The sequence below is a fragment of the Chrysoperla carnea genome, chromosome 1 (genome assembly GCF_905475395.1).
Source record: "Chrysoperla carnea chromosome 1, inChrCarn1.1, whole genome shotgun sequence".
Lineage (NCBI taxonomy): Eukaryota > Metazoa > Arthropoda > Insecta > Neuroptera > Chrysopidae > Chrysoperla > Chrysoperla carnea.
In genome coordinates this window covers 25379443-25401849 of record NC_058337.1, presented here as the reverse complement: position 1 = coordinate 25401849, position 22407 = coordinate 25379443, and the positions used below count along the sequence as shown (strand labels likewise).

Genomic DNA, 22407 nt, shown 5'->3' with positions numbered 1-22407 from the left:
TACCTTTGGTTAATGATTGGTGATAATTTTATAGCCGAAAAACGTATTTGTTATACAAAATATTTGATTGAACTAATTTGAAATTTTATTCCGTGATAATTTCTATGCTATGGTAATTATATTAATGATGCTATCAGGAATCAGGAATACATTTATACATTCCAAGTAAAACAAACTTAAAAGTACCTTCTTGTTTGCTGTATTATATTCGAATATGGTGAAAGAAATTAAACAAATAAAAAAACCTATTAAACTGAACAACTTCAAAATTTCGGAAAAATGTACACAATCGTTACAACGATAAAATTAATTAAAAAATAGAGCGATAATTTGGAAATATTGCACACACTTTTAGTTCTGATGACGAAACCAAGAAAAACATTAATTTTCTATTTTTTAGTTTATTAAAATGAATTTTTTAATTCCCATTGTCTTGAATAGAAATTTGTCTTTCAAATCAAATTGTTTCGATTTCAATGAAGGTTTCAGTAAAATTGGGTACTATTTTTCTGAACCAACTGGATTAAAAAAAAACTAGATTTCATGAAAAATTGTTTCGTTTACATTAATTTTCTTTTCTTTTTCAAGACGATTTACAGACTTGGCTTTTAAGCATTTTCAGAATGTAAACGTGTAGATCGATTTCTCATGTATAAAAGCATATTATCTGTTTCCTATAATGACTTTTTGCTTTTTAACCTCAGGTGGTACTTTATAAATTTATTGTAAGAAAAACAATTTAAAATACATTAATATTTTTTTAAAGCTTCTTTTTATTTAAAAAAAATTGTTGGCACAAAATACAATATGGAACAAAAATTATTTTAGGGATTCGGTGTACAATCTTGAGCAGATGCATAAAGTACACGTAACGTGTTTGTAAATCCAGCACCTTGTCTCCATCCACTTACAACTACAAGTGCATCACCAGGTTTAATAAATTTCATTCTTTTGCCAACTGTTATGCCAAATTGTATTCTAGCATCGACATCTTTTTGCCAATCGGCTAATGGTGTTGCTGAAAATAATAAAATTTTCATAAGGAGAGTCAGTCAGATGATCAAAAATTATACAGAGAACAAAATTTTAGAAGCAATTGATTATTCACGAAATCTTAAGAAGGTGTTGAAAATTCGAATTTGATAAAAAAAATTTTTTTACACTATTGATCGAGCGATTTTTAATGGTAATCAACAAGGTTATTGGACTACTTTTTAATAAAAAAAAAATACAGGAATTTAAGAAAATTGTGTGTGGGGACGTTTTAATATTATGTAAGAAAACTTCCTATTATTTTATACCCCCAACGCCCTGTATAAGAAGAATACGAAGAAACACCACGCCCCCTAAGCCTGCTTAAGTAATACTTGAATGATCTCCGTCTGTTTTCTTACGTAATACTGAATAATGGTTGAAAAATGTCCTATTAACAATTTACCTCTGCCTTTGTCATTTCAATAAAATAGGAAGCAAGAAAAAATACTTTACTTACTAATATATTGAACAGGTTCAACACAACCCCATAGCTGTAACTGCCTTGCAATTTGCGAAAATCGTGTTATTGCTAATATAGGACATCGTGGACGATATTGTGATAGTAATTTTGCTGAACGACCCGATGTTGTAATTACAACAATAGCTGAAGCTGCAACCTTTAATGAAGTTAATACAGCAGCAATTGCTACAGCATGAGCAGGATCAATTGGTGGTGAAGTCTACAAAAGTGACATGAGATAGCAAAAATTTCGTCAAGTATGAATGTTACTGTTAAAAAATTACCTTATCACATAATTCTTGAAAATATTGTTTTGAATAACGCATTTCTTCAGCTTCTCTATCTATATTCGACATCATTGCGACACATTCTATTGGATAATCTCCATTAGCAGTTTCACCGCTAAGCATTGTACAATCAGCACCATCTAATACCGCATTAGCACAATCTGTTATTTCAGCTCTAGTTGGTCGTGGTTTCGATATCATAGAGTCTAACATTTGTGTTGCACAAATAACAGGTTTACCTTTCTAAAAATATATTCAAATTAACTCGGGAGAAAAATTAAAACTACAATACGTTTTAATTACTTTCACTATCAACTTTCATACTTTCAAGGTTTCGCCCTTATTCCGCGGAACAGCACCCTTTTTGTTAAATGATTAATACATACTTAAAACTTCACGAGTAACTTCCCTTTGGAAGTCTAACTTTCTCTCCACGACTTTTTTCGAAAATGCAGCCTTTCAAATGAGCATGATGACGTCATATTTAAATTACCGTTTTGAAAAAATGTAGGAGGATATTTGCCGGATACTATACTTCATAACATTAATAATTATTCCACTTCATAACATTAATAATTATGAAACAATAAAATATTTTGTCCGACAAAAATACTTCACCGATGAGCTTGCCTACCACCCCGAACATGCCCGTACTTTGGTTTTTCAATACAGTATTTTTGTTTTTCAATACATATATAGTTCACTTTTGTTGAATTGTTTAATAATTGAATTAACGTTATCAAGTGATCATAGTGTCTGACAAATTCCCTGCTGCGTTTTTTCAGAACAATAGCTTAAAGATGACGTTTCAAAAAGTCGTAGAGAGAAAGCTGTCCGGCGGAATACCTTATTTAATTACGTTTGAACCCTTTGACTGCTTGAAATCCTTATGCCTATCGTATTTCATTTTTATGTCCTTCTAACATAAAATTCATTTCGTGAAAATCCTAGTAAAAAAGTTTAGAAAAAATTATAGACACACTGATCTAATATTATTTTATGGTCTATAAATGAGTGTGGGAATAGCTTTCTTTAGAATAATAAGATTTCCCCTTTAAACCTTTTTGGTAGTTAAATTTATATAACATATACCTTATTACATTTTCCAATTATTTGTTTTTGAACAACAGCTACTTTTGGTGGCGGTATTTCAATACCTAAATCACCTCGGGCAATCATTATTCCATCAGATTCGTCAATGATACTATCAATATCCAAAACGCCTTGATGATTTTCAATTTTTGGAATTATTAAAATACCTTTACCCTTTTCTCCTAATTAAAGAACAAATTTTCAATTTTCAAATATTTTGGCGTTGAAATAATATGAAATTGAATTACATAATTTATAATAAATATACCTAATAATTGTCTAATTTCTTTGACACTTTCGCCTGATCGGATAAATGATGCAAAAATCATATCAACGTCATGCTCAACACCCCAAAGTATATCATTTTTATCTTTAGGTGATAACGTTGGTAAATCAACGGGGACACCAGGTAGATTACATCCTTTAGTGGATCCAATTAGACCAGAATTAATTACAACACATTGTAAATAATCATCACCTGAAAATAAACTTTTAAATGACTAAGTATGCAATTACTAAGAAAAAAATTACTAAAATGATACATAATGTGCTGGCATTTAATCGAAAACCTACAACAACTTTTACTTTGAAAACAACTCTAACAAAACTTGAGAGATCGGGTATGACTATTTTTCACCTGGTAGTCTCCATAGGTTTAAAAAAATTATTCCATTTATTTCGGACATTATGCCTACTTCAAAAAATACGAAATATTTTGTCTCTGAGAACTCCGATTGGCGAGAAGAGTCAGTAAAAACTACCCACCATCGCGGTAGCATCATATTTTAAAACCTAGTTTCGATTGCTGGGCAATGATTTTGGAACACGGTATGCACCTCTAAATCAAAGCTCACTTACCAATATCCAACACTTTTAAAGAAATTAAACCATCATCAATGTAAACTAAATCTCCTTTCTTTACAACTTTTACAATATTTTTATAATCAACATACAAGGTAGTCGGGCTGCATTGAGTTTTAAACGCTTCATCGGTTGTTACTTTTATGTTATCTCCAGCGTTTACAAAAAATTTACCAGACTACGGAAAATATTTAAATTTGTGAAATATTTACCATATAAGAACACTCAATAGCACAGAGCGTACTTAAAATGTCTGAACAACGCCGCGGTCTACCAAACATAAGCTACGACTCAAAATAAGTCGATTTAGCTAAACTTGCCTCAGTACCAAGGTGCTTCGATTGGTAGCTCAACAGCCCTAAAGTTAAAATTTTGAAATAGTTTTTTGTGTTAACTTCAAAGGTGAAATGCTATTTTCCTAAAATTGGGTATATTGACATGGTTTTATAAGACAAATAATCCCTCATAAAATTAAATTTATATTATCGATACATTGGTGTTTTTATTTGAAGTACTATTTCAACTTATTAAAAAGATATATTTACATACAGGATCCGAAGTACTTCCAGTACGAATTTCAGGACCTTTCGTGTCAAGTGCAATTGCAAGTGGAAATATTCGACCAATTTGACGACTATATTCGCTAACTGCTTCTCGTACAGTAGCCAACATTTTTTCATGTGATTCATATGATCCATGTGAAAAGTTAAATCGAGCAATCCGCATACCTTCATCAAACATTTTCATTAATTTTGCAATATCAGCTGTAGCGGGACCTAAAAAAATTAATAATTTGATATAGTCATTTAAATATTTATAACAAATTACTGCATTAATTATTTAATTAATTAGAGCGTTTTTTTAAATAATTTTATGTATACGATATCTATTTAAAAAAATTGTAACTCGCTTCGTTTCCATCTGGTATAAATGTGATGTTTTCCGCCCGAAAATTTGGTGAATTTTCAACGGATTTTAAGTTTTACGGTCGTCTAATTAAATCCAATAATATCATGTTTATGGATGATAGTCTGTATATGGATGTGTTGATTTTACTTAATTAGCCTTTTTCCTCTGAAGATTAAAAAAAGATCCGCTAGATGGCAACACTAGGAGGGGGTACAAATATATCGTGCCATCTAGAGCATCTTTTTGTAACCTTCAGGGGAAAAGGGCTAATTGGTCCCGAATGACTATATATTTTAGATATTAAAATTCGCCCTTAATTGAAGAATAATACAGTTAGGTACATAAAAATTAATCCCATGAGCTTTTAGATTCTACCAGAAGTGATTTGCAAAATTTTCTAATTTTCATAAATATGGGTATCGAATCAACGTTAAATATATATCAATTTAACTTGTTTTAATAAAGGTCATCGATTTCAACTATAACTTAAAATATGGGAACAGAAAGCCCGTCTTGATTACCGTGACTTTGCACAGGGCATGCGACAGGCCAAACTGTGTATAGTCACAGCTAGGCCATTTGATTGTGGTCACCTAAAACTTACTGGTTACACAGTTGATAAGGGCGGTGGGATTCTCGACAGGACACTGTCGATTGAACTATCACATTTCATAACATGGGGATATCTGACTATCCCACTTGTGGGGCCTGTATGGAGGAAGACGAAACGTCCTTACATGGTATTTGCACCTGCAGAAATCTCCTGGGAGAGATCCCGAAGCTGTGTCCTTTCTGCGTGACGTCTCGAGGACTCCATGGTCTAGGTGCCAGGAACCTTCTTGCGGTACTCCTCTTATGTTTTATTATAATTAACAGATATAATAATTTCTTATTTTCAATTCCAAAAATTTCGGTAAAAATATTAATTGTATGCTCCGATAAGCGATGCAATTTGAATTATCTATTTTATGTTAAATACTAACCCATTGTGCAAATAATTGATGTTAATTGTGTAATCGGTGTAGCAGCAAAAGGTGGAAGAGATGCCATATTATCCATGTGAGATTTTGCAAATGCACTTTGCAACCTTTGTTTTTTATCTTCATCCAATCCTGCAAGCTACAAATACACTCAAATCATTTATTGTACTGATTTTTGTATTTATTTTTCGATATTTACCCATGGCATCATTTGAGTACCCATTTTTAATTTAAATTAAACAAAAACAGAAAATTTCCAAAAAAATAATAACTAATAAAAATTTTGATGACAAATATTTTCGCCCAAAATTAACTATTGAACTAATCAATTTTATAGCCTTCTAAGATTACTTCTAATTTTTTCTTCTGTTATTTTAGAGGTTTCCTCATAGAAAATATACACTTTTTAGAATTTGTTATTTTTTGACATTCTCAGAAAATTTTATAAACAGTTATTCTAAATAAAATGTTGGTAAAAACGTTTCAAGCGTTTAATCAAATTTGATTACTTCTTCGAAAAATTATCTTTATTGAAGAAGACATTAAAAAGAATAAATTTCTCCCGGAGTACATATACCTAGAATTGGTATCTACTTCAAAAGGTATTGACATCAAGTGGTTTTGATATTTTAAAGATCGAGTTCATTAACGAGCGAGGTAGCGAAATTGGTTCGCGGAATAGAGGGTTCAGAGGAAGGAAAGAAAGTAAAATTTCTTAGTTGATATTAGGAAAATGGGAATATTTATTATAAGCATAGTTGTAGAGATTAAATTTTATGATAATTTATTCTGTAAGTCTAATATTTATAGAGATTGTTACGACCTGATTACAATGTTCTACTTCCAACAAAAATTCACAATATTTCAATGATTGTTATTATGGTAACTTTAATGTCTGATTTATTCGCGTGACTGCTAGTTAATATTTTACCTCTTAAAAGACCTAAGGCAATGCCAAAATATTATGAATTCTAATTTCTAGTTTCCGCAACGCTGTGAATCTGAGTAAGTATAAGAGTACAGATTCACAGAAGGCAACCTGTCGGGGTAGGAGAACAACCTCAAAACAATGGATGTATATCTCATTTTAGATATATTAGATTTTGTACTAAAATTAGTTTATGATGTTATAAAGCTAGAAAAGGTAGCTACAAATTAGAGTTGCTAGCTATTAAAAATACTAGATATCTAAGATATTAGCGCGAAACGCCACTCAGCAGAGGAGGATGGCGAATGCCAGCTGTACGAGTTCTTGAAGCCATTGTGCATGCCGCAATAGAAGATCTCAGACATCGGCGTAAACAGCAGCAGGAATGACTTTTAAAATACTATACGATCTTGTAAAATTTTTCGCGGTATAACCTTTTTAAAAAATGTAAATAAAATAAAAGGAAATTGGAGAAAATGCTTATTTAATTATTGAATAATAAAAGAAAAATATATTCATTTAGTACGAACTTATTTATTAATATGAAATCATTCGAGGTCTACATCAAACAAATATAGTGCCGTATTTTCAGGGGAACTTTGGAGCCTGAATATCCCAACCTCTCCTGTTCAATTTATATATATAATAATAATACACTTAACATTTTTAAATATTAAAATATGTTCTTATATTATATATAAATAAATCGTTTATTATTATTGGCGCCAAATTTCAATCCTTTTTAAAGGATAGCCCTTACTTAATACGGCACTGACAAATAAATATATGTAAAATATGTATATACAAGATTTTTTAATTTTGCTATTTTTATATTCATTTTTGTTTGATCAGTATCTTCTCCTTCATGAATATAAATTTGGTTCTTCAAACTTATCGTTCAAACTATCTCTTCAAATCCACTTAATTTTCTAAAGTTCTGTAACATAACAATAAAAAACAATAAGTTATAACAAATTAAGTCAAAATGTTGAATACGCAAAAATATTTATCATTATATTTCTAATAACGTAATGCTATTACGTTAGTTTCGTAATTTGAGCCAATGATGTAAGTTTTTAGAATTTTTAGATTTGTATTTACTACATTACTATCAATATAAAGAGTGTTGCCTAAAAGTACAGTCAAAGATGTTACAAAAACCGGTTAATAAACGAAAATGAAATAAACCGCTCATTTTTGCTAAAACCTGGTGGAATGTATTTCTTAGGTGTCAAACATCATTCGTAAACCATGAGTTAGTTGCGCAAATGTGTCTATTTTTTAATAAACAATCAATTAACTAAATGAAACGGTACATGTAAAAGTTAATAAATAGGCAACTTGTATTACGTATATAAATGTTTATCAAATAATCGAAAAACTATTATATATGTATAACATTTATGTAATACAAGTTGCCTATTTATTCATTTTTTGAGTAATTTATTGTTTATTAACAACGAATGACATTTGACACCTTAGAAACACATTCCAGCAGGTTTTTCAAAATTGAGCGGTATATTTCATTTTCTTTTAATCTGTAACATCTTCAACTGTACTACTAATTTTAAAAAATTTCAGAGCTTATTCTTCAGAAAATTTTACGAAATAAAGTTCATAAAGACATATGTTCGTAAATGATTCGTTTCTAAGAGACAGTGGCAAAGTTATAAGAAAAAATCTTTCTTTTCTAATATCACTTACACTTTCTAGAATGTGTGAACCTTTAACATAAATATACAGAGTGATATCACACATATAAAAAAAAGAATTTTTTCTTAAAAATTTTCCACTCTATATTTTAGAAACACTTGTTTCATAAAATTGGTTCAAGAATGTCTCTTAAATTTTTTGTACCTAGGAAACTTCCTGAATATCAGATAACAAAATCAAAACGATTACACAACTAAAACGGTGTGGATAGAGGATAGATAGAACCGAATATCGGATGTCAGACACAAGCGCAATAAAAAATAAAAAAAAAATTTTGGTTATTAATACTTTACTGTGCACGCATCCGGCGTCCATAATCAGAAAACACGATATTCGACTGAAATTAGAATCGTATTTTGAACAATATATTTTTTAAAACGTAAGTTAAACGCATCGAACGTTGAATTAAAAGGTCATGTAAATAAATACTTAAATGCCATACAATTTCATTCTTCTAAAGTTATTAGTTCGCTCAAATTATGAATTAACATAATAGATTCTAAAGCTAAAGTATGACTAAGCAATTTTGATTCAAGAATTGATTCTATCAATTGACGATACTAAAATGAATATTTTTATTAAGTTCATTCTGTTAAAATAAAATAAATTAACTACCCTGAATCACCATTGTTCAGCATTAATATGCAAAATATTTTAAATAGGGTGGCTAAATAATTATCTGGAATAGCATTGTAAATTATAGTTGTGATACAGAATTTCCTGTAATATTAAAAAAATTTTAAAAATTACCTTATTGGGTATCAACGTCTGTGACATTTCCCACAGTTTCCCAATAAAATTTTTCCCTTAGTTCCAAATTTTCCAGTAAACTGGCCACCCTATTTTATATAAATTATGCAAAAAAATAAAAAAAAGTTTCTAATTTATGAATGCATATTACATAGATTGTTTTCCCAAAATGAAACATGATAATCGCATTTATATTTTAAATTGTAGTTTAAAACATGGATAAATACCTTTAAAACAACTCTGTTCACGGGGGAAAAATTAAGATTAAATAGTTATTTTAAATAAATTTATTTTATCTCTAACGATCTAAAAAGTAACCTTTTGATTGAAAAGATATCTTTCGTTTTTGAGTTATAGTGCTCATGGAAGGACAGACTCATGGATTTATATTTTAATGGTATCTATCTATGGCCCAATTTCGTTTTTTTCTTATTTTTTCGTTTGAATATAATGACAAACATTAAACGATAAAAGTAACAACCATAAACGTTTTCTTTTTAGTATTGGAGGAACAGGATCGAAAATTTAGGAATGCTAATTTAAGTTTATAAAATCGCACAGAATTTTTCGTTTTGAAATCTTTTATAAAAGCTGAAACTGTGATGTTGTAATATTAATATTATTTGGCTAAGGCCAATTTATGAATTCTTGTATACTTTAATCTATTTTTGCGATATTATAAACATTAAATTTATTCATTATTGCTACAATACAGTTAAATTAAATATTATTTCAACATTTTTTTCTTTAAGATAGATAATAGAGAATTGTTTCTTGTATTAAATCACAGGAGTTAATAAAAAAAAATAGATTCAGTATCACGTAATGAATGAAATGCACAAAATCCTTACAAATTTAAAGGATGGAAGTATCGCCATTTTCATAAAAACCGTTCGGCCCAAATTTCCGTAATCGTGTACATTAGGCCAAAAATTGTAATAACTATTAATTAGGATAATAAAATTTCCTGTCTAAAATACTGAGAGAGATTGTAGAATTTAAACAAATCGAAATGACGCAATAATGTACAAACCAATGATATGAATTAAAAAAGGAAGGTAAAGGTGAAGATAGGAAAGAACACTCACAAATGTTAGGAAAGAACACTCAAAATAATAGGAAGGGATTTAAAATTAGCCAATGATGCCAGTGAATTCTCGTTCTCTATGATCTGATGATACATACACAACACGGATTGTATTAGTAAATCCAGAGCCTTGTTTCCATCCAGTCACAATTACAATTGAATCACCGCCACGAACAAAACCACCTTTTTTGCCAAGTTCGATACCAGCTTGAACGCGTGCATCGACATCTTTCAACCAATCAGATGCTGGAGGAACTATAAATATAAAAAATTAAAACTGTAGTTTGCATTCTTTTCATTATTCAACTACATTATCTAAACTGAAATAATCTTTCTAGAATAGAAATCTCAGTAAGATTAATAAATTTTTACCTTCATATTGTAATGGAATTACACCTCTGTACAAATTTGCTTGACGTGCAGTTTGTCCATACCGAGTTACAGCAATGATTGGACATTTTGGACGGTATTTGGCAATAAGATGTGCTGACCGTCCAGATGTTGTTACAACGATAATTGCACTAGCAAGACATTTGTTGGCTGCTTCTACAGCGGCTACACCAACGGTTTGTGCTCCATCAGTTGGCACTTGAACCTAAATTGCAAAATAAATTATAACATTATAAAAAGGGCTATTCCTCAATGATTTATTTAAGAATCAGAATGAATCAGAAATTTTCGTATGAATGGATCGAATATTTAATTGATTTCAGTGCTTTACCTACGTTAATATAACGAAGGCGATTAATTTTAAAGCAAACATTCGCTGCAATATTGCCGTTATACGATCTTTCAGCTAATCGAAAATGTGATTGAAAATTATACTCCATATACGTAAGAAATCATCTTTCAATTTTAATTATATAATTATCTTTCAAATGGACCCAACCCAATAATATGTTTTATTTCATTTTAAAGTTTTATACCTCCAAAAATACTTCATTATATTATTCAGGCTTCAGTCATACGAACTTATTAACGAATGTTTCATAACGAATATTTAATGTTTTAACAATTCAATGTGTTAAATAACTATTCACGCAGACATTAATTTTAACGCCTGTTAAATCTCTATTTACTTTACTTCTTTTTTACTACGTTATTTTAACAGAAGCCCAAACGTCCGATTACATCGACGCTCAGCTAGTATACCCTTAGGAATGAAGTAATGTTTTGAAAAGGTAAATAAAAGAAAATGTGGATTACTTACTATAGAAGTTAAATCACGGAATAATTGTTGATGCCAGATAACAGCCTCAGCTTCTTTACAAATATTAGCCATTGTACGTACACATACAACTGGATAGTCACCTTTAGCTGTTTCACCAGATAACATAACACAATCAGCACCATCTAATACAGCATTAGCTACATCGGAACCTTCAGCACGAGTTGATCGTGGTTTTTTAATCATTGATTCTAACATTTGTGTGGCACAGATAACAGGTTTGCCAGCCTTGTTACAACGTGCGATTAATGTTTTTTGTGCAATAAATACTTTTTCTGGTGGAATTTCAATACCCAAATCACCACGTGCCACCATTATACCATCAGTAGCTTTAATAATTTCATCAATATTCTGCATACCTTGATGATTTTCAATTTTTGATATGATTAAAATTTTCTTGCCTTTTTCACCTAATATATTACGGATTTCATGCACGGCTTCAGCAGTACGAATGAATGATGCAAAGATCATGTCAACATCTTGTTCAACACCAAATAGTAAATCTGATTTATCTTTTTCAGACACAGCTGGTAAATCTACAGGTGTTCCAGGTAAGTTAACACCTTTACGACTGCCTAACGTACCACCATTTTCAACTTCACAAGTCAATGCTGTTGGTCCAATAGATCTTACTATTAATGACATTAATCCATCATCGACGAATACACGTGTGCCAACTTGTACAACTTTCAAGATGTTCTCGTAGTCAACATAAATCGCATCGGCATTGCCACGGTTTTCGTATGCTTTGTCAATGGTCAATTTGATTGTAGCACCTTTTTTTAATTCAATTTCAGCTGAACCGCCCTAAATTATACGGAATAAATAATTAATGGAAAATCTAATTTATAAGAGTTAATTTATAATTAGTCCGAGACGCTTTAGACGGTTACTTATTCTGTTTATATAATTATTATTATTATTAATATATATTGAATTTGATTAGACAGAAAAAATGCCGCTTTTTTCTAACTTAAAAAAGTAAAAATGTGATGAGTAAAATTATGATTTAATAATTACTCAACTGAAATTGTATCGTTATCATAGAAAAAAGATTTCACATATAAAAAACACAGAAAGTAATATATTTGTTTGAACTAAAACTAGCGGAAATGTATTCATCAGAAACAAACAAACACTCAAAATTTAATAATGATGAATGCTTTTATTAGAAAATGGAAAACAATTGTATTTACGCTCCTTATAGCTCAGTGTATTTTGTTTGGGGCCCTACAGTAAATTCAAATTGCAAGTCTCTTACATTATTACATTGAAATCTAAAAAAAAGCCGAAATTTTCGCGGTTTTACCAATTTTTGACAAGGTTGCGTTCGGCGCTTCATTAGATTAACATCATAAACAAGTCTGCATAAATCAAAACTACCGGATTTGACGCAAACTACCCCGTATTTTCAGGCGATAAGGTTACTGTATTATTACTTTTTTCGAGGTCTCCAAAAGTAGATTAAATTTTAAAATTATTACAAAATAAACAGACACGCAACTTCTTCGGCAGTAAGAGACAGAGTGCAAAACTATTCCACATGAAAATTCTAACAAACGATAGTTCGAAACATTACTTCGAGAATTTAATTCAGTACAGATCATCCTTTGAAATTGAATTTTACCATAATTTACATAAAAAATAGGTAATGTTATTTTTTCTTTCGGTTTGGGCCGAATTTATTCGTTTTCGGGAAAATGTTTCGAACAAAACGTGATAGTATTCTAATGAGAAACGTTTTTATAACTTATAAATTTTTCTATATCTCTATTACCCTTCCTGATTTACGGGTGAGATTTGGAGAACGTGTGTACTGATTCATTAACCATTTTATAACCGAAAAGTGTGAGTACCTACATATTACCGTAAGAACATAGCACCGGGGAGTCAAATTTTCATCTAAGAGACATACAATGTTACAAAATCATTCTTACTCCTTCTAATAATCCAGTACGAATTTCAGGTCCTTTAGTATCTAAAGCAATAGCTAATGGGAAAGTTGTACCAATTTTTTTACTGTATACTAAGGCAGCTTGACGTAAATTGGCGATAGTTTCAGCATGATATTCATGACTTCCATGTGAGAAATTTAAACGAGCGATATTCATACCGGCTTCCATCATTTCTACCAGAGTGTTTACATCTTTTGAAACTGGTCCTAAAAAATATAATAAAATGATTTTTATTAAAACGATTTACAAGTGAAAATAATAAAATTTAAAAAACCCTCGTTGTAAAGCAGGAATGAAACCATTTTTTACATCGAGTGTTAATTATTTATTATATTTTTATTATAGAATCACGGAAAGTAATACAAAATTAACAATACTTCCACATTGTAATTAGTTCATACATAACTAGGTAAAGAGGTGATCTTCAAACAAATTAGATTCTCATAAAATATATATCGTACCCCTAACATTTAAATCAGTATTTATAAATAAAAAGAATATTGAAATAGGTCAATCTGGTTTGGGGGTACAATTCCAAAGATAGTAAGATAATCTTAATCCCTCTACAAACCGTGCTTTTAGCCCCCAAGCATTCGGGAGTTAAAAGTGGTAATAACCTATAATGTTTACTTACCAATTGTACATATTATACCAGATAATCGTACGTATGAGGTTGGGGAATCGAAATCCAAACTGCATAAATGATCTAAGTATGAATTTGCATCCTGGTGGAATACGGCTGTCGATGACATCTAATAAAAATTATACAATTAATGTTACTTTCTAATCTAACGTATATGGTAAAATATTTTAAAATCATGTTTTGTATAACAAAGTATCAGCTGTTAAAAACTTAAAACCCAATTCGCTTTTTATAAATTAAAAATAAAAAATAATTTCAGAAGCTCGATAATATCAATAGGATGGATATAGGGTTTTCCTTCTAAATAAAAAAAAAAAAAAATGTTAATCCTAAAATATAAAATTTCTGAAAGATCGGTATACTTAATACTTTAATTGGTTTATCTGTAATTATTTTCAAATTAATGATTTCTTTGTAAAATTATATCATTTGATTTTTTTTTAAATACATTCAAGGTTGATTATTGAACTGAGGCCAATAAAATAATATATTTAAAAAATTTACAATTTTTACATAATAATAAATTTAAATAAAAAAAAGACAATACCTTACCACCGGTCGCGGGGAGTTTATCATCTACCGTATAATACACCATTCTTAAAAAATTTTTTAAAAAATTGTTATAAACTAAAAGAGAATGAAAACAATCTGACTTTCGGTAACAATATGATCGAATAGTACGTTTCACGGTGACTTTCTGTTGAAAATAATGTGTATATCTTACAATTTGGCACAGACGCATTCAATTATAAAATAAATGCACGGTTCTCTTTCTAATGCAAAGAAGGTAATTTTATTTCGAGAAAAATTGCATTCAATTCAAGCACTAACGGTGTAATTTTTATTATTTGCTAAGGCACAATTTTTTATATAAGTTTTTTTAATGAAAATTAAGAGACCATAAAATTAGTCCATGTGAGTATAATATAAAAATAGGTTTCGACGTCGACGCATAAACTAACAGCGTCACGACGCCTGTTAATTAATTTAAAAGTTTTTTTATTCAAAACTTTTGAATTTTTTTTTTGCATTTGCCGGTTAACAAGTAAAAAGTTACGAATTACGCATATTAGTTTATATTACCTTGAAATTTAAAATTTCCTGTAGTTAAAATAGGAATATTACTAAATGTTATAAAAAATTAAACTTTAATTTGTATACAACTTACCTTTTTAAGTTTACGGTTTAACAAATTTTGTGTAAAGTTATTATAACTTTATTAAGGGCAACAAAGGACAGAGAAGGTCATAAACTATTTTATAAACACGGTAATAACACCTACTAGTGGAGAGCAGTGCAAAATGAATGATTAAAAATTTTAATATTATACGTAAAATAGGGTAAACTGTTGAAATAATTTGTATTTTATTTAAAGATTTGTCAAAAAAATAAATTTTATGTTGGTATATTGCGTAAATGAAAGAAATTTTAAAAATGTAAATTTGATGTAATTATAAAGGTTCATTCTCAATATGAAGAAGGTTATCAAGGTAGAACTAGAAAAACATAAACATTAGTTATAAATACTTCACAATATCGAGTAGATAAAATATCTTAAATAAACTCTAGACATAGCGAAATAAAATAGTAGAGTCGTTTTTTCTGCATCGTTGATTTGTCGGTAAGTCAACGATGCAGAAAGAACTTAACTAATGTGTGCTTGCATATAAAAAACTTCACCGTCAGTCATATTTTGACAGTTAAAAACTTAAAAAACTGATTTTCAAATTTTTAATAATTGATAACATTTATAATAATTTATATATAAAAGTTTATATTAAGTACACATCAACTACAGGCTATAGATAGCCATTTAGTTATTAAGTCGACGAATTGGATTGATCCTTGAGATTAAGTTTGACATATATCCACGTGCTGCCTGGTTAGCAACTAACTGAAATATTAAGAGGATAAACGACTAATAGTCTCAAATATTTGAATATTAATTAAACGTTATTATTGAAGATACGATCATAAAGTGGCTTCATATTTGAATACGTAATTCGTGGTGTTATGCGAAGAAAAAAAATTTCACCCTATTCAAATTTAACGCTAATATGTCAACGCCACGAGTAAAAGATGTAAACCATACTTTAAAAACTCAGCTGATTTTTTCATTGAATAAAAAGACTAAAGATACCTACTTCTTAATGTGCTTTGCTATATTTGTTCCTCGAGTCTTTTATAATTGCGATAGTTTTCATAGGGAGTATTTTTTTAATTCATTGTTTACATCGTAATAACGTAATTTACACGCGTTATTAAGTTTTCTAATAAAAAGCTGTAGAATAATATAACTCAATGTAATACCATACAAAATAAGTAATTAATACCATACAGTATGTCAACAAATCTGACAAGCCATATAGTATGACGTCACATCCGTTTCAAAATTTGAATTTCCGTTTTAGAAATTTAAATTTCTCTCGCTGAATTTGTACTTTTATTAATTAATTTTAAGTAATTAAAAAGCCAATAAAGTTACGGAAAAAAAAAATTTGAACCAAATTTATATTTCATGAATATTCTCTATTGATTGAAAAATAATATACATTATTGATTTTTATATTCTCTTTCTCTGGTAGCAAATCTGCTCTGTACGATACGAAAGTAAAATTTCTGTTTTATTATATTATAAAAAATACTCAAATATGATTTAGTATCGATTCTTTTGACCCTTACTCCCAACTATCCCAAAAAAATTCGAATAAACCAAACGGCATGTAGTTAATTATTAAATCTCTTATGAATTTATGATCACGATCGAGATGAAGGAAGGTATACAAGACCAGGCGACCATAAAAAAATGCAGAAGGCAGAGTATACTAAATAAAACAGGATCGATTAGTTTGCTAAATGCACAAATGCTGGTAAATAAATTCAATTAAAATTTGCTTTTTCACGTGCTTTTCAAACTCCAATAGAGCGAAATTCTAAAGTAAAACTTTTAGCATATCTTTGAGTAAAATATAGATTTAAATTGTAATTTGAATGATACATTATTATCACTATAGTAGATGAAGGTCAATAGTAAATATTAATTTTTAAACGATTTGTTTCTTTTATAAAACATACCAGCAACCGATATATCAAAAATTGATTGCATGCAACAATGTGTTTTTCTCTTTCCACATTTTAGTGCACAGTATTATTAAACTTAAGTTTTCGTAGTATTTGGGAAAAACTTTCTACTCGCACATTGGTAACACTGACTTCATACAAACATGACGTAAATTAACGCAATACGTAAAATTACGCATACGTTAAATTACGCATGAACGTCAGCAAGAGCATATTTTTGGCAACTTTTGGCTTAAGGAGAGAGGGACAAATGAGAAATTTAGCTATGAATTTGCATAAATTCAACAGTATTTTGACATAAACACATACTTGTTTAACTAAATCAATGATAAGTTTAGACCCAGTGGCGCAGCTGCCCTAACTATCCTCTCTCTCGGTATGTCCATGAAAGAGAGATTCGGCCATTCGGCTACTATTCTGCCGAGTTTTGATAAAAGAGTGTATCTCAAAAGTTTTTTATTCTATTTTTAACTCTTATATGTATTATACTGAAAATATAGAGTCTGGCATATAATAAAAAGAAAAACCTTTCAGAGATATAGCCAGTTATCAAGACAAGGTAGTATTTCGTGATTCTGGGATAATAGTTTGGATTGCCAGTTGCTTTAAGAAATACTCTATTTAGACGGCACAAAACTCAACCACAAGGACAAAAATAATTCAACCTAAACGAATTCAAAAAACAAAAATTAATTCAAAAAATCATCTTGAAAGTATATTGCGAGAAGTTATACAAATTTGCTGTGAAATTGTGTATCGAGGTTAAATTGCGGAGCAACGGAAATCGTAATCTCCCCTATGGTAAATAATAATACGCATTTGAAGCATAAATAGAATTTTTGAAAATCTTCCGACTTCCATCATCAGATATTTTTGTTATATATTACTCATTATTTTGATTACATTGCTAAATAGGAAATTTCTTATCAATTTGTTATTTATCAGATTATATTTTACTTTTTTTTTTAAATTATTAGCTTTACGATATTTGATAAACTAATGAAATGGAAAATTTTTATTCGACTTTTGATAGTTTCATTTTAAACGTCAAATAAAATATTTTTATTTTTCAAAATTTGAAAATAAAATTTTTATTTACCCCCTTCGCACTTGCTGTCTGGCTCATCTTGTTTGTGGTAGACAATATATTGACAAAAATGGTATATTGAGGACTAAAAATTTGATTTTTTTTTCTAAAATATAATTAGACAGGATACGCTTTGTGGTGTGAAGTGAAAAAATGTCGTTATGACTACGAAGAATAGTAAAACTTCCAATAAAAAAAAAATTTGATATTTAGGGAATTAAAAATTATAATGCGCCTTACAGACTTACACGTTACCCAGATGTTTTGCAGCGTGTTAATGTTAAATATGACTCGATGCCTCTATATAGCCCTGAGTGCCCTGACACGGGTGGCTGTAAGACTAATAACTTACTACGTAAAAGAATTAACTCAACGATACCAGTTTACACCACGTGAAGACGTGGCCGTATAAAATAAAGATAATTTCACTTTGCGTTTGTCGAATCAATGACGAAATTAAAATTGTAGGTTAGTTATTTCATAACGTAATGTCGTGTCGTACCAAAGTTAACGTTATGAGTCACGACCGTGAAATATTGACGCAACCGGTTATTATTGCCGCGTGCCGTTTCATATCTTTACAGCATACGAGAGATCTAGTCGTTTACTTAAAACAAATAGACAAATTATAAAGTTAAAAATACAAATACAATGTGATTCGGATTAGACCGGTGCTGGAGGGCAATCAGTGGTCAAACTATCACATGTAAAACATCCATTATGTAGATGGCTCGAGGCGGTTCGTTTAAAATTTACAATTTCACAGTTTTTATCAAAAAATTTTCATAATTGAATTGTAATCTCAAAATTTTCTATCACCTGATATTTTTACAACCAAATAACATTTGAAAATAATAAATACAGACAAACCAAAATTTCATCAAATTCTGTCTAAAATAAACAATTTTTGCAAATAATTATTCCGTGGCATAATGATTTTAGAACAACTTAACATCAATATGATGATTTAAGTCTAAATAATTTAAGAAATGATTTATAAATATAATAATACAATTTCATATAACAGACATGACATAGAGGTCAAATAAAGGATAAATATTATTGTTAGATTAAATAATTCCAGTAAAAGTAATATGCTATTTCTACATATAAAATGAAAATTACTAACCGTTTGAACTGTATTTCTATGTACAGCCTTCATATTTAATTACTATAATAATATTTTTTCACGAAAATAATACAATTAAAAAAAAAAATTCTAAACTATTGTAAGCCTTTAAATATGATATACACACACGATTAAACACATAAATATTGACTAATCACAAATATTTATAATGTGCTGTCGACAAAGATTACTCTGCAAGGTGATACCTAACAGAAATTCAAAATTGATAAATTTTATCAGAAGAAATCCCCCATCACTTATCATTAATAGAGCTTTCAATAATGTTTTGTGTATATGATTTTATTAAATTAATTTTTTATATGATCATTAAATTAATTTTTATTGGCTGAATAGTTCATGGCTTATGAATGTAAATTTTTTTAAATGGTTATTTGTACTATGATCATAAATTTTTGCTGCACGTTTTATCGAAATCATGAATGATATATATCGATCATATTGTGAGCAATTCCCCATACAGCAAATTTTATCGCGTTTTTTTTTCGTTTATAATATAAAAAACGATGATAAAGTCCGATGATTTTATAAAAAACTGGAATTTATATTCGAAAGGTAACGGTGAATGATTAGTTTACTCTCATCGAAAAATAGTCCTTATATATACCTCAATTTTGAATTTGATCTATTAGTTGGGTGCACTGGTGCAGAACAAAGTTAGCTCCAAAGAGAATAATTTGACAAATTCCCATTGTAAAAAATAATTCCCATTTATTAAAAATTGTAGGTAATATAATTACAAATGATAAAATTAATGTGTATATGAACTCATAGCATTTAGAATTTTATTAATATAGAATCTTACCTAATAACATTTGATAATAATGAATAGTAGAGTGAAGTTCTAGATATTTCCGAGATCCGTCGTTCTGTAAGCAACGAATAATTGGGATATTAAATTTAAAAAAAAAAAAAAAAAAAAAACATGATTAAGAGAGCTACAATGATTACAGCTCTCTCGATTGTATAATCTCAAGTAGAATCGTTTTATAGAAAATAAGATAAAACTATTGCTTTATTAAGATGGTGATTTATTTAATTATAATAGGTCAAACCACAAGTGCAAATATTGATAAATTGAAGGCTCAAATTGCTTTAATCGAAATTGGAAGATTACAGATATTTTGAGCCAATCGACTTTGATGCAGCCATTTTGTCTCTAAAGTTCAATTATATAGAAGTCATGTGAGTGTCTTCCGCGCTAAATTTTTTGATAAAATCTATTATACTGTAACTATTTGATTTGCAACATACGTAAAAATCAATTTTATGATAATTTTTATCGAAAATTATTAATTCAGATATAAAATTAATCCATGTAAATAAATGATTATTAAATAGGAAGTTTCCTACTAAAACAGCTGTATACGCAAATATTTGCTCTTCTACTAAGCTAAACCCCGTTGTATTACAGCTTTATTTCATTCTAGTTACCATCGTGACTCGATATTATAGCATATTATGGTATTCTAATGTATAATGTTAATAATAATAAAATATCATAATCATATCATGTTAAATCTGTCAACAATTTGTACCAAAAATTCGTCAAACATCAGCTGATTCTCGAATTTTATAACATATCTTCGTGTATGTGGCCCTCTTTTGACTAGAATCTATTGAGCATTGATTGTATTCTATTTAAAAATTGATTGTAAGATTGATTGTATTCAAATTTTTCAAATCACGATTTTAAAGCGTGTGCCGATAAAAATTTAATTAATTACATATTTTCGATATAATAAATTAAAATTTGTTAAAATTCATATTAAAAAAATAACTATTAGACTACAATTTACTTATTCAACGTTTCAATAAATTTGGCTTCATTATCACAATTGCCAAAGGCGAGCAATTGTTGACTAAAATTATTTTGCTACGAGAAAACCTTATGACGGTTTAGATTTAACAAAATTACAACACTATAACGATATTTTTAATAGTACATATTAAATAGTACATTTTTAATAGTACATATTAAAATGTTTTGCACAGATTTATAATAGGGACTTCGTAGGTTTCTTTTATATGGGAAGAAATATTATTAAAATGTAACATCATGATGACGCTTGACGCTGACTTTGAACGTCAAATTAGTGTTCTACTTAGCAGACAAACAATTAATAGTTATGTCAAGCGTCAGCGTCAAATTGTAAAAATGACCGACTAAAAGTTTATTAATATCGAAAGTCGATATCTCGCGATATGCATACTAAAAGTAATTTCCTTACCTCATTTTTAATGGTAAGTTTTAACACATGGTAAGGATAAATTAACAATTATATTCATAATGCCTGGTGAATATGCATCTATTCGATAATTGAATATAAATTTATTTAGCCCAATACTGTCAAAATCAATCCTGAGAATAACAAGCTATATCATGTTTAGTTTTTTACGATTTGATACTGCTTTGTTTTTCTCCAGATGGCAGCACCGTCTAAACTGACCACGTGACCTAATTTAACACTAAAACTCAGTGTCAACATAAAAATTCAGCTTTAGGCATTGCATAAGGAAAGTAGAAGCACGATGCAATGTCGAATATACATAATGTTTCTTAAATCATTTCGCTATGAGTATAACAGAGGACATACACATTAAGGAATGTGTATAAGAATGATACTATCAGATACTTGTATTGATACTATTGTACTGCTACTGTTTGCAAGCATATAAAATAGTATCTTTCTTATACACATTGCTTAATGTATATGTACTCTTTCACGCTCAGTGATGTACTAAGGGAAATTATTTAAAAAACACACAGTATAAAACTATTAATAAATTATCTTAAATGTTAATAATAATACTTAAATAACATTCGGATCTAACAACATACCGATCTATATTTAATATTTATTAAGTCTATAAGTACTAGTTATTAACAATCGAAATTAACAAAAAATAAATAAATCACGCAGTGTTGTAATTTTGTGAAATATAATAAATTGTACAGTAATGTAAGAAGTAAAATAATTTAACTACTTTTATATAACTTAACTACTTTTGTATAATGAATAAACGACTTTAGCTGTAAAAGAGAATTCAAGAAAAATTATTTAGTATACATTAGATACTTTTAGTCGATGATAATTTTTTTTTCTATGAGGCATTTTTATTAACGTGTCTCAATAATGCCATTATTGCAAAAAACTTTAATT

The 22407-nt window shown here is 29.0% G+C and overlaps 2 protein-coding genes across 5 annotated transcripts; both read right to left on the bottom strand.

Moving 5' to 3' along the window:
- Positions 1–795: 795 nt before the first annotated feature.
- On the bottom strand, positions 796–5929 carry LOC123305521 (pyruvate kinase-like). Its single transcript, XM_044887266.1, has 9 exons — positions 5824–5929; positions 5628–5763; positions 4285–4511; positions 3733–3913; positions 3143–3352; positions 2875–3056; positions 1780–2025; positions 1493–1715; positions 796–1018 (listed from the first exon to the last, which is right to left on the bottom strand). Exons 1-9 carry the CDS (start codon positions 5845–5847, stop codon positions 825–827), a joined length of 1623 nt encoding a protein of 540 aa, XP_044743201.1. The 5' UTR covers positions 5848–5929; the 3' UTR covers positions 796–824.
- A 1129-nt stretch (positions 5930–7058) lies between these two features.
- On the bottom strand, positions 7059–19387 carry LOC123305517 (pyruvate kinase-like). 4 transcript variants are annotated; one of them, XM_044887260.1, is made up of 7 exons: positions 14476–14633; positions 13920–14037; positions 13268–13491; positions 11313–12137; positions 10475–10697; positions 10201–10357; positions 7059–7489 (listed from the first exon to the last, which is right to left on the bottom strand). In XM_044887260.1, exons 1-7 carry the CDS (start codon positions 14521–14523, stop codon positions 7474–7476), a joined length of 1611 nt encoding a protein of 536 aa, XP_044743195.1. In that variant the 5' UTR covers positions 14524–14633; the 3' UTR covers positions 7059–7473. The 4 variants fall into 4 exon arrangements, with proteins under 4 accessions (XP_044743195.1, XP_044743196.1, XP_044743197.1 ...); XM_044887261.1 differs by lacking the exons at positions 7059–7489; positions 14476–14633 and adding an exon at positions 19226–19387 and having other exon boundaries at positions 10134–10357; XM_044887262.1 differs by lacking the exons at positions 7059–7489; positions 14476–14633 and adding an exon at positions 15097–15234 and having other exon boundaries at positions 10134–10357.
- Positions 19388–22407: the final 3020 nt, after the last annotated feature.